The sequence below is a fragment of the Elgaria multicarinata genome, chromosome 8 (assembly GCF_023053635.1).
Source record: "Elgaria multicarinata webbii isolate HBS135686 ecotype San Diego chromosome 8, rElgMul1.1.pri, whole genome shotgun sequence".
Lineage (NCBI taxonomy): Eukaryota > Metazoa > Chordata > Lepidosauria > Squamata > Anguidae > Elgaria > Elgaria multicarinata.
This window is the reverse complement of record NC_086178.1, coordinates 61,987,573-62,003,636: the sequence shown is the minus strand read 5'-3', so window position 1 is coordinate 62,003,636 and position 16,064 is coordinate 61,987,573. Positions and strand designations below refer to the sequence as shown.

Here is a 16,064-nt window from a genome sequence, read left to right as displayed (position 1 = left end):
TAAATTATGGGCCATTTAGAGCTAGAGGGCATACACCTTAGAAAATAGGCATTTCTTTGAATTCCTCTCACTGCCTTTATATTTCCCAAATCGTATTTCCATTCATGACAGTTTTAATCCAAACAGATCTTGCCAATGTTTGAGTGATTTATTTATCTCAATTCTTCATGACAGCTACTACTTAAGTCACAGGGTAATGCAGCAGGCACTGGCAATTGGCTTCCCAAGTTTAAATAGGCAAAAGTGCTCCTTGAAGGCCATGCCTCTGGTTCTGCAGTCACTTATCCTAGTCAATGAGAGAAGACAGTCTACTGAAGGAGGAATATAAAGTGAGATTGCAATCCCTACCTTGGCCCTGTTTACTCAAAAGTAAAAAGTTTTGAGGGACATAGAAGAGTTGGAAGGGGTCTATAAGGCCATCAAGTCCAACCCCCTGCACAATGCAGGAATCCACCTTAAGGCATTCCTGACAGATGACTGTCCAGCTGCCTCTTGAATGCCTCTAGTGTGGGAGAGCCCATGACCTCCCTAGGTAACTGGTTTCATTGCCGTACTGCTTCAACAGTCAGGAAGTTTGTCCTGATGTCCAGCAGGAATCTGGCTTCCTGTAACTTGAGCCCATTATTCCGTGTCCTGCACTCTGGGATGATCAAGAAGAGATCCTGGGCCTCCTCTGTGACCCCCTTTCAAGTACTTGAAGAGTGCTATCATGTCTCCCTTCAGTCTTCACTTCTCCAGGCTAAACATGCCCAGTTCTTTCAGTCTCTTCTCATAGGGCTTTGTTTCCAGACCCCTGATCATCCTTGTTGCTCTCCTCTGAAGCCCTTCCAGCTTGTCTGCATCCTTCTTGAAGTGTTGTGCCCAGAGCTGGACGCAGTACCCAAGATGAGGCCTAACCAGTGCTGAATAGAGGGGAACCAGTATCTCGCTTCCAGGTACCATGCTTCCAGGAAAAAATATGCTTAGGATTGCAGCTGTACAGCTTGAGTCTCTGCACATTTACTCAGAAGTAAATCTTACCCCCAGGTAAGAGTACTCATGATCACAACGTTAGTGTGTTTGTGTTCACACCAGGCTTTTTATCACACAATGTTCTATGCTTATTTTCATGATTAATCGGTGCAGTTAGAACAACTTCACATCCTCCTATCTCAATTAAGTTTTGTGTCTTTTTTTTCTTGGTGACCTTTGCTCCCTCTTTAAATAAGTCAGAAGTATGACAGAATGCTGCTAAAACTAGAGCAAGCCACATTGTGCTATTAACTGCAGTGGTCTTTGGTGGTCTGAGGAGTGCTCATTGTTTGTTCCTGATCACTTTTGTACATCTGTTGCTCATCTGCTTCCAAACCACCATCCATCCTTCCATCTTTTCAAATAAGGACCACACATGGTATTTATTCATTAATAATATGGCTTGATATAACAAAATCTCGGAGAAGTATAAAAACATAAGAAAAGGAGCTGGGTTGGACCAGACCAAAGACCAATCTAATCCAGCATCTGCTCTCACAGTGGCCAACCAGATGCCTATGGGGAAGCCTGCAAGCAGAACATGCTATGGTACTGGAGATAATATATAGCCATCATGACTAGTGACCACCTTATTTTTATGTCATGATACCATGCCCCCCCTCCCCCCCACCTGAGAATCTGATTTTCTGGTGTGTCGTTGCAAAGTTAGCATTACACCAGAACATCCAAACAGCACCCACAAACTTTCACCTGCATATTTTGCACAATGGTAACTTAGTACAAATATTAAGAGATGGTGTGAAAGGGAACCACTCTCTGGGGTAGCTATGGCAGGTTCTGTGGCCCTATGCAAACAACAGTGGCAGTGAACCAAAATCGTGAATAAGCACAATTAGCCAGAAATAAATGGTTCTAAATCCTATGAGTTGATTCTAAATACAATGCCAGTTCCAGGATTGAGAGAAGTACCAGTATAGAACTAGACATGAATTTTCACTGTGAAGGGGGAGAATCATTGCAAGGGGGATGGAGCAAATAGTGGAGGAAACTGAGAGCTAAATTGGTTTTCAGCTCTCTCTCTCTCTCTCCAACCTCTCCCACTTTGATTGCATATGCTTCTTTTTGATTTTACACTGGTGTGGGCTGAGGTGGGCATCAGTTGAGATTTTAAGTGGTGAAAAAAAGCATGAACAGAACATTACAAAGTCTTTTCACACACACACACACACATTATGAAAGTTCGAGGAAAATATGTACTCTACTTTTCTCGGTGCTTTCACCCCACCCCTTTTAAATCTCCCTTATCGAGTATATTGCTCTGTATTTTCCTGATTTGACCAAGGTGGTTGCAACCTCCTCTGAGATGCAAGGGAAAGCCTGGTAAAGAGACCAATGCCTGGTACAGCTCCTGGAGAGAATGAAAAAAGTTGGGGGTGTGGGTAGCCGCAAGTGAACGCCCCCCCCCCCCCGCTGTAAATGCACCGACAAGAAAAACCCCGTAAGTAGAAATGATTGGCGAGAAGGAGGGACGGGGAAGACAGGGGCGATTTTTGTGACTTCTACAAAAGCAACCCCGAGAAATCACCGGCCAGGGTTTGCGCGCGCGCGCTCTCTCTCTCTTTCTCGCTCGCTCTGGCTCTCCGCTCTCTTTCGTGCAGCTCCTCCCCCATGTGGTTGTGGCTTTCCCTTCCATCAAAAGCCCGATCCGCGACGCCAGCTTTTGGTGGCGGGGGGAAACCCGAAAGAAAGAAAAGAAAGCCGCTTTTCTCTTCCTCGCTGACTGCATCAAATACGGCAGCGCCACAAACTTCGATGGAGTTATCGCTCTTTTCTTCTGGGTAAAAATAAACAAATAAACAAATCACATCTGCAGCCCCCTTCTTGCCCTCCCATTTCCCCCCTCTCCCCTCTCGCTCTCTCCATCTCACACGCGCGCACACACACACTCCTTTCATTTTTTCCTTCCATCAGCATCGAAGGGCAATGGCAAAAGTTACTGGCTGGTCCCCAGGCTGGCACGTTGCTCTGCTGGCCGCCCGGACATGGCTTTTGATCCTTACTTTTGGCTTTATCGGAGCAGACATCACTTGCAGATCGTGCCAGTGGCAGGTGCCGCTGCAACCGCGGCAGCAGCAGCAGCAGCAACCTCAGCAAGGATTATTAATGCACTTGAGGACGGGACGAGGAGGCGAGGAGGAGAGGAGGGTACCTGTGGAGAAAAGAGGTGAGCGGCACGCCGGTGCCGGGGAGGAAGTGGCTGATACTGGGAATCGCGTCTTCTCGGCTTCGGCACCCGCCGAGGAGAGAGATGCCGGACTGGGATCAAAGACACAGACGGGATCAGAGCCTGCCCCGATCGGCCCCACACCGTCGCCGGCGGATGTTCACCACCCCAGCCGCGCCAAGCCCCCCTCTGCGCCCCCTCGCTTCCCTGCGGGGTCCGAAGGGCGCCCGCGGGCCAACTCGGAGGCCACCCGCGCTGCCGGATCGGCGCCCCCGAGAAAGAGCAAGGCGCCTCGGAGGCGGCGGCGGCAGAGCCGGAAGCCCAGAGGAGCTCCGGCTGAAAGAGACCACCAGCCGCTGGAGAGCAGGGAGCGGGCGTCCCCCGAGCAGCTGCAGGCGAAAGCCACGCGCTTCAGGCTGGAGGAGCTGAAACTGACGAGCACGACCTTTGCCCTCACCGGGGATTCGGCGCATAACCAAGCTATGGTGCACTGGTCTGGCCACAACAGCAGCGTGAGTAGTAGTAGTAACAACAACAACAATTATTATTAATAATTAATAACCACTACCACCACTACCGGACGGGGGGAAATGGCGCGCTCAGTAAGCTTCAACTCCTGGTTATTTTCTATAAACAGCCCCAGGAGTACGAGATAGTATTGCCTTCCCACCGCGCCGCTATCATTTCTCTATTCCTTTCCGTCCCTCTTTGACAGAGTCTTCAGAGTCTTTCTTTCTTTCCTTTTTTTCAGTTTTCTGTTTGTTGTGTCTAAAGTGCCTGCGTGGGGCTTCCTCTCCAGAGCAGAAAGTTTCCTGCCCCACTTGGCACTCCCTTGAATTGCAACTTGGGCTTTCAATGCCCACAGACCCACAAGCAAACTTAGGAGGAAAAATCCTTGCCTTTGTGTACTGCCAGTGAGGCAGGGCTTTCTGGGGTTACTGGGACGAAATGTGTTCAGTTCTGTGTGGGATAAGAGATGTTAATCAATTACTGCAAAGCTTTACAAGTGCTTTACAAGTGGCACAAATGCAGTCAAATGTTACGGACAAATGATGGAATTAAGAAGACTTTGTCAGGGGTAGAAAGTCTCTCTGAGACAAGGTATCTTTATTATCTGTCTCCCATGAGTCCATTTTCTTTCTGTTCATTCCTAAACTGGTGACGTATTTTAACAGCACATGGGGTTGCCGTTTTCCTTCTCCTCATGAACATGTCTCTTTCCCCCATTTTTCTCTTTCATTGAAGAGCTATATACTGACTGTTTTGGGGAAATTTACAGAACTCTCTTGTACTGGGACATGGAAGTAGAAAGTGTCTCTCAGTCGCTGTTCTGTCACTAGTTTGTCATTCCCTAGCTTTAATTTAATAGTTCATGTCACTCACAATCAATGTTCAGTTTTGATCAAAGCCGTACCAGTGTTAGAATCTCCTTCAAGCCTGCCCCTGACTCCTTTCCTTTTGCTTCAAGCCAATTGAAAGAGCTCACGTTTCCAACTGGTTCACTATGTACCATTACTTTCCTAGGGCTGATGAGATGTCCATTGTATAAAGATGAAACTAAAGTTGCAGCATGAGGATTTCTGCTCACCTGTTGTTCTTTGGTTTATGCTTGTGGTATTAAAATGTGACTCTCTTCTGTGTATCTATAGTAATCCAACTCCTTTTCATTCTAAGTATCTTAAAAAGAAAAGAAAAGCTAATTCCGGCTTTCCAAGGTGTCTTGTGCTGCTGTGCTGAAGATTTATCCAGATAAACAGAGATACTTTCTTTCACAACATTGACTGGGATAAACTGTATCTTGGTTTTTAGAAAACCAGGAAAATACAGCCTGTATAATACAGAACACTGGGAGCTAGTTTTTAGTGGAAAGTTAAAGGGAGCCAAGGAAATACAAAAGGCACCAAAACACAAAAGAATGAGAGTTGGGTGGTTTTTTTTTATTTGATGCAGTTTATCAAATTAGTACATTTAAGATTTCTTGCTCCATCTTAAAGTGTTCTTTGGGTCTGTCACTTATTGTTACTTTTACCGGTAGTCAGCTTATAATTCTAGTAAAAGAAGAATTTAGTGATCTCACCATTATGAATCCCCCCTTTTTTTTTTGGTATGTATGAGAATAAATTGCAATGTGGCTATTTAGTATTCATGCAGATATCATCAGCACTTCTAGAAGAGTCAGAATTAATTGCCTAGACCATAATTTTATAGGTTTTTCAGCAACCTTTTAATCAAATAATGCAAGAAAAAAAAATCCCCCTTGCAGGTTTTTAGGACCTTTCCCCTTTCTACCCATCTTGGCTATCAGATCTCTGATACAGTTGACTAAAATCAATCCTCCACTTTGAACTGTAGACTTTTAAAGCTGATTGAACAAGTTTGTCACTCCTTTAACATGATTCATGTCCTTAGCAATGGCTTACAACTTAAAAATAGGTTTAAACACCTCCATCAGACAGTCTGGGGTTGTAGAACAGAAGAGCTAAGATGAAGACTTTAAATTAAAACAATATATAAATCTGAACATTATTTTACTGTGAATTATAAAATGCTACATTTCCAATTTGCCTTTATGGCAGTCCTTGTTTCAAAGTGAATGGAGAAAAGTTGTTCAGTTAATTGCCCATGTTCTTTTGAGATTGAGGTATCCAAAGGTACTTTCACACAGCTGACATAGGGCTTCCCAGTCTAGTTGTATGTGTTCACAACACATCCATCAAACATTTGATGATGGTGAATGGATGTAGCCTTTTGCTCTAGATCCGCAAAATATAGTGGAATCAACATTCTTTTGCCATTTGTTTTATGGTTTGTCAATGCACAAAATGGAATTGGTGCTGAGTCACTGTGTTTGGCTGAAGCAAAGCCTCTTTATGACCCTGTGAGATGTCTATGGTCCTACATGACTTTGTTTCTAAAGTACAAGTCAGTGGCATCCTGCCCAGAGTTTTCTGTTGTGTCAAGAATTGCAAGCAATGCTCAGTGTTGGATACCTTATTGTTTGGATAATTAAGCCAATGTGGGGGAATTAATTCCATACATGAAACCTTTGTCTTTAAAGTATGTCTGAACCAGCGTTCCAATGATATGAGTCAATTGATGTACAATAATTTCCTTTCTGCTCAAGAAAGTATCACCATAATGTTATGGAAAGTCATACATAGCATGGCAAGCCACAGCAGTAATGGCAGACCCAGCAATGGTGTAGTCTGGAGTATGGTTGCCTTCCAAAACAGATATGTTTTCCTTGTATCTCACCTGAATTGTCAGCCCAGATCCAGAACACTAGTAGCCTATCCTTGTTAATTGCCATTATCTGACTGCAGTAGTCTTGGGCCTTTGCTAGATGAGGGGTTATCCTGGGCTGATACCAGGGATCACCCCTGTGCATCCAGATGACGTACAGGGGATCCCAGGCTCAGGCAGGGATCAACCCTCCCTTGCCCCGGGATAATGGGCACCACTTTGGGCCTGGTTTTTCCCGCGGTCTCGGGCTGAGCCCAAGACTGTGAGCATGTGGCCCTTTGAAGCAGCTTCTCCCCGGCTTCGTGCGATTACTTGCGTATAGCTGGGAGCTGTGCACGGGGCACGGCACTCCCCAGGAGCGCTGCACCCATCCGGGCTAGGGTGGGGGGAGCAGGGATTTTTTTTTTAAAAAACAACAACCCTACCTGCCGTTACTGGAGTGCTCCTGCACTGCTGGCCCTTTAAAACTTAAAAAAAAAATGGCAGGCGTGACAGCTCTCCTCCAGAGTTCGTCGCGCCTCACGTGTGAACGAGGATGAGATCCCGCGATAGTTGCATCATCGCGGGATCTCCCCTCCTCTAGTTGGGATTTACAGGTAGGTCTAGCTAAGGCTTAAGACTCCCATATCTATCCTAATGTCAATGCAAACAACAGCTTGAATGATCTGAGTTTTTCAATATCTGGATATTTTTGGCACTTTTAATCCATTTGAGCAAAGAAAGTTGGAGTACATGGTATTTAACTTAAAGACAGAATTCAACTGTGAATGATATGAAGTTTTGATAAGGGAGAAAACAACAACTGCCTTTGCCTACATGTATGGTAGACACAAGAAAAGCTGTGCTGGGTCAGACCAAAGGTTTATTTACCCCAGAATTCTATTCCCATAGCAGCCAGGTTCTAGCTGCCTGGAACCAAGAAGCAGGACATGAGCGGAATAGGAATCTCTTGCTCATGTTCCCCTGAAACTGGTATTGAGAGGCATTTCGTTTCTCATACTGAAGGTAATATATAGCCAACATGACTAGTAGCATTGGTGATAGCCTTATCCTCCACAAATGCATCTAATCCTCTTTGAAGGCCATCCAAGTTGGTGACCATCACTCTATCTTATGGTAGCAAATTCCATACTTTAACTATGTGCTGTGGGTACATATTCCTTATCACTGATTAACCATAACCACCTCTGATAAACATCAGATCACAGAGGAAGTCTTCCGCTCAAACCGTGGGGCTTCCACATAAACCTTTGCCTTTGGAAATGGATATAGAAATGTAAATAAATAAATAAAAATGGATTAATGTATTGCTTTCTAGCTAGCAGAGATAACATAGTTTTCTAGATAAGGACCTGTGCTTTGTATAAATAAGACAGAACCAACTGTAAGATAATGCTTAAGAAATCAAAGGGTCTGTTCAGACAACACGCTAAACCATGGTTAGGCCACTAATCCTTTTGCAGCAAATGGTTAGTGAGCATGTTTAAACCATGGTTATGTAGCCACCATGGTTAGGAATGGTTAACATGACATGCTAAGTCATGGCTCACACAAAACACACTAGGCTACAACATTTAGCTCAAAATGTTTAACCACCGTGGTTTAGTGTGTCATCTCAACAGGGTCAATGTGTAACTTGTGAAGTCAGTGGTTCAAATCTTGGCCATGAATTCATTCCATTGAGTTTTCTTAGGAATACTTGTATAGTGGCATGATTCACCAGTGAAGCAAATGTCCCATTATAGTCTTGGCCATATTTCTTTGAATAGTCCCTGCCAACCAGTCTCACCTTGCAGCACTTAATATCCCCTTCTGTGTGGTATTTGACTTTGAATGTCCACTTACATCCAATTATTTTGCAGTAGGGTGATTGTTTTGTGTTTGTCCAAGTCTCACTTTTGTATTGAGAGTGCATTTCTTCCTGTACTGCTTTTCTCCTCGTGGTAGTTTGGCAACGTCCTCTCAGCAGGTGGGTTCTGGAGCCTCACATATTTTATCACACAGGAGAGTCTGCATGGTGGAACTCCCTTTGCTGTCCTGCTTGACTTTCTGAGCTCAGGTTCTGGTTCCTGGATGGGCTCAGTGCACTTACTAGTATTGGATAATGCTCATTTCAATTCCCGCCCCTGCTTCAATTGATTGGTCTCTGTCTTTACCTTGACTGCATCTGTTTCCATGCTAGCTGGCAGGCCTGCTTCAAGGTTTGCTGGTTTCATGGTGCTTGATCTGGGATTCTCATTAAAGGATTCTCATTTTGTGAACTGCCCAGAGAGCTTCGGCTATTGGGCGGTATAGAAATGTAATAATAAATAAATAAATAAATAAATAAATACGGTGGCTTACCATTACTCTGCATGTCTTGGGCCGGAGACTTCTGTATCCTTTACGCTGTTTGTTGTATCCTGCCAGCATGCCTTCTGACGCTCTATCTTCCAATTTTGTGCATTTTTTCACTTCAAATGTGTGTGTAACCTCTGCAGCCAAAGACTGTGATGTGACTTATGCTAGGTTCTGTTTTCCATTTTCTCATATCATATGGGGAGGTATGAACTGTCTTTGATGGCAGCCAGTTCTGTAAGGAGGTAGCCATCATGATTGCTTCTTCCCAGAATGTGTTTGGAAGTCCATCATCCAGTAGCATACTTCTCTTCTGTAGGTTCCTGTTCCTTCATTCTACTACTCCATTCTGTTCAGGGGTATGCAGTACTGTAATCTGCTGCTCAATGTCTCCCTGCTTAAGGTATGCTTATATTTCCATGCCCATGTACCTCCCCCCATTGTCAATTCGAATTGTGCTGGGTCTTCACTGGAAGTTGTTATTAGTTGCTGGAATAAATTCCTTGAGTTTGACCAGTTACTTATTCTTGTGCTTTATGAGATATGTGCTGGTGTATCTGGAGTAGTCATCAATAAAAGTTATGAAGTGCTTGTACTCAATGGGGGGTTGGTGACTTCATTGGTCTACATAGGTCCCTGTGGATTAACTCCAGTGGGTGCTTGGCTCTCTTCTGGGTGGTCTTGGGTAGCAGAGTGCAGGTTGCCTTGGTATTTCCTCTGTGTGGGGCATGTTGATATCACCAAGTCCTCTCTCACGTCCTTGTTTTCAAATTTCTTTACTGCCTCTGGGTTTCTGTGCTCAAGGTATCTGTGCCAAAGGTGAATGCACTTGTCCTGGGAGATTTGGGCAGATGGTTCTGGATTCCTCATGTCCAGTCACAAGCCTGTACAGGAGGCCATCTCTGACACCCTTGGCTAGGACCTCTTCTGCCTTTGAAATGATGCACTCCTTCTCATGGCAGTGCACTGAGAGGCTATTGCTAGTTAGCTGCTTCATGGAGAGTATGTGTCCCTCTGGGTCAGGCACATACAAGACCCCCTTCGCAAGGATCCTGCATCTATCTCTGGATGGGGCACAGTTTAAAAATCCCTGCAGCCTCCATCGTTGAGGAAGACTTTGTCTTTTGTACTGTAAATAATTTCTGTGAAAAAGTCTTCGTTGCTGGTCATGTGACTTGTTTCCCCTGAGTCAAGGCAGCAACCTGATGGCACACTTTCCTGAGTAAGTTTGAAACAGCCACTCCACTTCACATTGGTGGTTTCATTTGTGGCTGCCTTTTCCTTTTCCTTGGCTTCTCCAGGTTCCTGTTTATATTGCTTAGCTTTCTAGAGTGAGCAGTTCCCTCTTTAGGAGTCTGGCTTTATTGCAGCAGAAGCACACTTCGGTGCCTTCACCTGCCTGGACAGCTGCCTTGAGAGACCATCTAGCTGTGAGTCCTGCAAGGCCCAATCGTTGCTTCTCTGGCCTGGGAGGGAGAGGCCAAAACTGACTGACTGGCTCCATGTGGTTATTTTTGCTGTTTGGATGTGTTTATTACTCCTTTGTTTGGCCATAATATAATGAACATTGGATTATTTAATCGTACTGTATATTATTTGAGATGATTTTATGTGTATGATCATTTAATCCTTGTTATGATTTGTAACTGTTATGTGGAAAAGTCAGATACTGTTGTTTAAGTGATCTTGATATTGGTGTAATCCACTTTGAGCATGGTTTTACTATGGAAAATTGGCATATAAATAAATTGATGAAGATGAAGATGATGATGTGGATGTGTCTGGTCTCTCAGTCTCCTTGCCTACCCACTATTCCTTTCTGTGGGTGTACTCCATGATCAGCTTGCTTTTGACATATTCTCATGTTAGTTCTTGTGTGGATCTGGTCTCAGGGGCACTAATCAGGGCATCATATGATTTGGGGGGGGGACTGCACAACAACAGTGCAGCAACATGGTTGCCCTTTAGTTCCTCCCCTGTTCCTCATAGCTGCCTACAATTCCCAGCATGGAATTCCCCTTCTTTGGCATTTCATAGGCCATCTGTAGCCTCATTTCCTGCAGCTTGCAGGGAGGTTAGAGCTTACTGTGGAAGGGTGTGCATCTTTGCAACACAGTCCACATACCTTTTGGTGTGTTTTCCATTCAGAGGTGGATTAGGGATGCCAGAAGGATCTGTCTGGGGGGAAAGCCTACTGAGCTTTTTGTGCCCCACCCCAGACTCAGGGTCACTTGTCTACAAGCTGGCCCGACTCGACACAGGAGGAGTTGGGCCACCTCACAGACTTCTGCCACCTTGCGGACTTCGGCCACCTCCCCTGCCACCATTGCCATGCTGTGCACATGTCTTTCCTTCTCTCTCCTGGGTCCCAGGAGGGAGAAAGAGAGACGTGTATACAGTGGCCCTGCCACTGTGCAGAGTCTGCGAGTTCTGGTGGGGGAGCCCCCAACTTGGCTAGCTAAAGCAAGCTGAGCTAGAGGTCTGGGGAAAATCCTGAGGGGCTGGATTTCCCTGCACCAGACATCCGTAATGTGGATGAGCTGATCATCTTCTATAAGTAGGCTGATGGCTGCCTTTGCTTGTCTTTTCTTTCATCCCAGATTCCTGAGTCACCTGCAGGCCTGTCTGTGCTTAGCACATCCCAGAGATCATCCTTGGAGAGGAGCATCTCTATCTTAAATTTCCATACTTGGTAGTTTCCATTGTTCAGCTTTGCTATCCCCACTTATAAATCTGAACTGCTTGCCATCTTCCCATGGTTCTTCTCTGACCCATCTCTCTTTTTCTTCTTGGATCCATTCACTGGCTAAAGCAGCAATATACCTGGGCCCATAACCTGTTGGCAAGAGTGGCTGAATAACTAAGTCCATGAAGTGAAGGCTTGGCAAAAGTTAGATGGAAGCCTCTGACCTCAGAGATTTCCTGTTATCCTGCGCCCTGTTCGACAGTTGCCAGCAGGGTGGGAGGAATGACAGAGACAATTTTCACTTTTCCATCCCCCTTTTAAACCTTTTTTCCTCTATCCGGGTCTTTGCTGACACACTGGTAGGGCTGAGTCTGGAGAGGTCATAGGAATTTTTGCATCTGGTTTCCTCCCCTCTCCCCTCCCTGCTCATCAGAACAGCCCCTGTTTGATCTCTCCAAGGTTCTCTGAAGCCATTGTTGCAACCTTAGAAAGCAGGCACCTCAATTCTTTCCATTGCCGCTATGAGTGGGAGGGATCAGATCTTGTTGGTTCCCTTCCTGAAGCCACAGCAGTGACACAGCTTTGTGGGGTGGGGGGAATCTGAGCCATCCTCTGGTCCCTGGGATGCTCTCCAGGGACCATATGGTGGCGTGTGTTTTTGTAAATCATGGATTTTTTAAATGACTTGTAAACTGCTTCAGGTTTTAAAAACGGGAAGTGGTATATACATATTCTAAAATTAATTAACATGCGTTTACATAGAAGGATGTCTCTTTGTGTTCAGTGGGGCTTAGCCCCAGGTAAATGGGCATGGAAAGATGCTTCACACTCAAAAAGTTGAATGTAGAATACCAAAGTAAATGTAGCATGCCTGCCTAAGCTGATTTTCCACATCTTGCTTTGTAAGACATACAGCAAGGAAAAGGTTGTACCTTTCAAAGAAACACTTTAGTTATTTCTTTAAATAATCAGGCAAAGAAATTGGTTTCAGAAGAGAAACTCTTATTATAAGGCAATTGGGTGATAAGATGGCATAATGAGATTCTTTGTTATTGTTGAAAAGGCAAAATAAGGAACAGAAAGGGAGAATGATAATGCCACTTTATTGCTTGGTGTAAGTATATTCTGTGTAGAAGAACTGTTCATTTGCTACCTTGGAATTTATGACTGAAAACCTATAAAGTTTGAACATTCTCAAGTATAGTAGCTCAATACTGGTTGCCTAAGAGCGTGACTCTCTAAATTTGTGTTGTCTTGTGCCTGCTACATTCAGGAGAACACCTCCAATAAATGTCAGAGGCTATTATATTTTGCAGTGCAATGTATTCCACTTTACACAGAGATCGGAGATGTACACATGCTCAGGACTGATTTCACTGAAAAGTCTGCATTTGAGGTGATAGAAGGCATCACAACCTGGTAGAAACAGTGGTTTGAAATAAAGCGTGTTCTTTGCTTTTGTGAGAATGAGCGTTTTACCTGTCTACCAGTTTTACCTGAAATTTGTTTGTATATTTACAAAGCACTTATTGAAACAAATGGGATCATGCCCCTTTTGGTAGAGGTTTCAAAAATAGGCAGTGGGATATTAAGTAACAACAGTGCCAGCAAACAGAAAATCATATCCCTTTTCACAATAAGGTCATCACACACTGCTGTTCTGTATACTTTGCAAATTGCTCTTATGGACAGCTATGAAACAAAATCCTAGAGCGAGGAAGAATTCAGGATGATAAGCCATCACAAATTGCAACTGGCCTTAGAAACAGAAAAAGGTTTCCTTTGACAAACAAGGATGCGCCTCAGGTCCAAATGGCTGGCATAAGGCAAGTCACCTGGCATTCTCTTCAGGTGATTTGGGACCGTCTGCATGCAAAATGTGTGGTCTACAACTTATGCTGTGTGCAGTGGTGCAGGCTTGGTAATTTTAGACTTAATGATCTTAAAGGGCCAAGAGGGACCTTTAGACAGTCAAGTTATTAGGTCAGTTGTGAAAAACACAACTAACATTTCTCTTTCCACCTCCCTGTTACTCTATGGCCAGATTACGACCCCATCATGGTAACACTATATCTCTCTTGCACATTTATACTTTGTAGAACACACAATGATTATTTGTTAAGGTACTTTGGATAAAATGCAGGAAATAACACTATGGAAGCAGCATATGGAATATGGAATGTGACCCAACAGTTATCAGTGCACTTCAGTACTGTTATACAGCAGTAATGTAGATCTAGGCTATGTTTCACAACTGGCTTTACATTCCTGATATGTCAGAGCAAAAAAAGAAAATGTTTCCCAACAAGAAATATCCTGAGCATGTGCAGTTCTGCATTTTAAACTCACTGAAATTATAGCACCATAATGACTACAGAAATAAAAGGAAGCTTGCTTCTGCTATTTAGGAATAAGCTCCATTTTAATGTGAAAAATGACAATATAAATCCATATTGTCCTTTTGTACATCGAAATGGTGCTTATTCCTACATAAATGTGTTTAGCATCAGGGCAGCAGAAGCAAGCTTTTTATTTTTATTTTTATTTACTTATTTTTACTTTAAAAATAATAATAAAATGAGCATCTGTAACCAGTCGGCTGCTCCTTACCTCTAAAATGTTTAAAAATAAGAAGAAAGGATGCTGCAGTGAACACCATCAGACTTGATGGGCCCACGTGCAGATGCAGGGCCTGTTTGCCACCCTCTGGATTGTCATATGGGGACTCCCTAGGCTTCAGGGGCACTGGGGTTTGGTTGAGAAGTTCAGACCCAGCTGCATCTTTGGCTGTGTGCACATGGGAGCACTGAAATGAAATGGTCCAGTTAGTGACACTAGTGCTGGTAACTGATGTGAACTTCTATTTTATGCATGCATGTATTTACTGACATTTATGTACTGCCCAATGACAAAAATTGGGCAATTGACAGTAAAATAACAATAACTACCAGCAACAAGACACACCAAAGTAAAACCAAGAAAAATAAATAACAGTAGAACTGAGATCTAAACACACTAACATATGCAGAAATCTGTTTTTTTTTTTTTTTTTTTAAAAAAAGTGTCCTCAGCGGACATGGACAATGTAGGCGCTAGGTGAGTGTCTATGGGGAAGCCATTCCACAACCAAGTTGCCACCACTGAGAAGGCCCTGTCCCACACAGCCAACCACCACAAAACATTTGGCATCAACTTCCAGAAAAGAGCCTCAGAAGATGACCTTAAGGTCCATACAAGTATATGTGAGAAGAAGTGATTCTACAGGTAACCTGGACCCAGAAATGGACTGGGAGCCAGGCAAAGCACATGTGTGTAATGTGATAGCATCAGTCAAGTCCAGTTAACCTTCTTGCTGTCCTATTTTGGATCAAATGAAAATGGAAGTTCCTGGACTGTTTTCAAAGGAATCCCCACATACAATGCATTACAGCAATCCCAAAAGGAGATTACCAGAGCAAGGACAACTGTAGCAAAGCTATCTGTCTGACCAGATAGGGTTGCAATTGGTGTATCAGCCTAAGCTGATAATAGGTGTTCCAAGCCACCAAGGCAACATCTGTCTCCAGTGCCTGTGCTGGATTCAAGAGCCTGCCCAAACTCCAAATCAGATCCTTTAGAATGAGTTGAATGCCTTCCAGAAACTGGTGAATCCATCAGAACTGAATGCAAAGAACTGATGGAATTGTGTGTGGGAGAACTTCACTCAATTATGAAGGTTTTCATTGAATCTAAGCTTGCATAACTGGAATTAAGACTGCAGCCTGAATTCTGGGGTTTCAACTCATATAGAAAAATAATAATTATTTCCTGGGTCTTGGGTTGCCACTTATGTATTGCCCCCAAAGGTGGAATACATCACCTAAAAATAAATAGGACAGAAAGGGACAGAGACATGCATAAAATGTGTACAGTTATATAGATGCACCTGAAGAAACATTACTGTAATTTAAATGGCAATATAATAATCTGAGCATAGTGGGGAAGACTGTGGCCAGGTGCTAAGTATTGATGGGGAACTTCAAGGCCCCTCCTTTCCCTTTTCACAGTTCTTCATAGAATCATAGAATAGCAGAGTTGGAAGGGGCCTACAAGGCCATCGAGTCCAACCCCCTGCTCAATGCAGGAATCCACCCTAAAGCATCCCTGACAGATGCTTGTCCAGCTGCCTCTTGAATGCCTCTAGTGTGGGAGAGCCCACAACCTCCCTAGGTAACTGATTCTTTAAATCGGACATGGACTGAACAGTAGGGCTGTGCACGGACCCCCCCCCCCGATCTGCTTCTCATCCAGATCCGCAACTTCCGGATCGGGTCCACTTCGCCCCACATCTGGATCTGGATCGGAGCTCCATTCCCCCCCCCCATAGACTTGCATTGAAATCCAAACACCTATAACTTTTTTCTGTTAATGTTAGAAACCTCAAGATTGGCACCATGAGAGCTTATCCATGTATCCACATTCATGCCAAGCTTTAAGCAAATCCAAGCATCCAGTGATTTGGGGGGAATATTTGAAAAAACCCCACCCCATTTTCAGAAATGGGATTTTCTCTGACAGTTTTACAGATACAAACTTGCAAATGGGCACCCTCACAGATGCCAC

General features: G+C 44.1%; 1 protein-coding gene across 1 annotated transcript in view; it reads left to right on the top strand.

The window, feature by feature from the left end:
- The first annotated feature begins 2,946 nt into the window (after nt 1-2,946).
- Nucleotides 2,947-16,064, top strand: part of SORCS1 (sortilin related VPS10 domain containing receptor 1) — a 457,816-nt gene continuing 444,698 nt past the window's right edge. Inside the window, exon 1 of the mRNA XM_063131568.1 lies at nt 2,947-3,708. Within this exon, the coding sequence (XP_062987638.1) occupies nt 2,956-3,708 (753 nt within the window). The 5' untranslated portion in view covers nt 2,947-2,955. The remainder of the gene's footprint in view (nt 3,709-16,064) is intronic.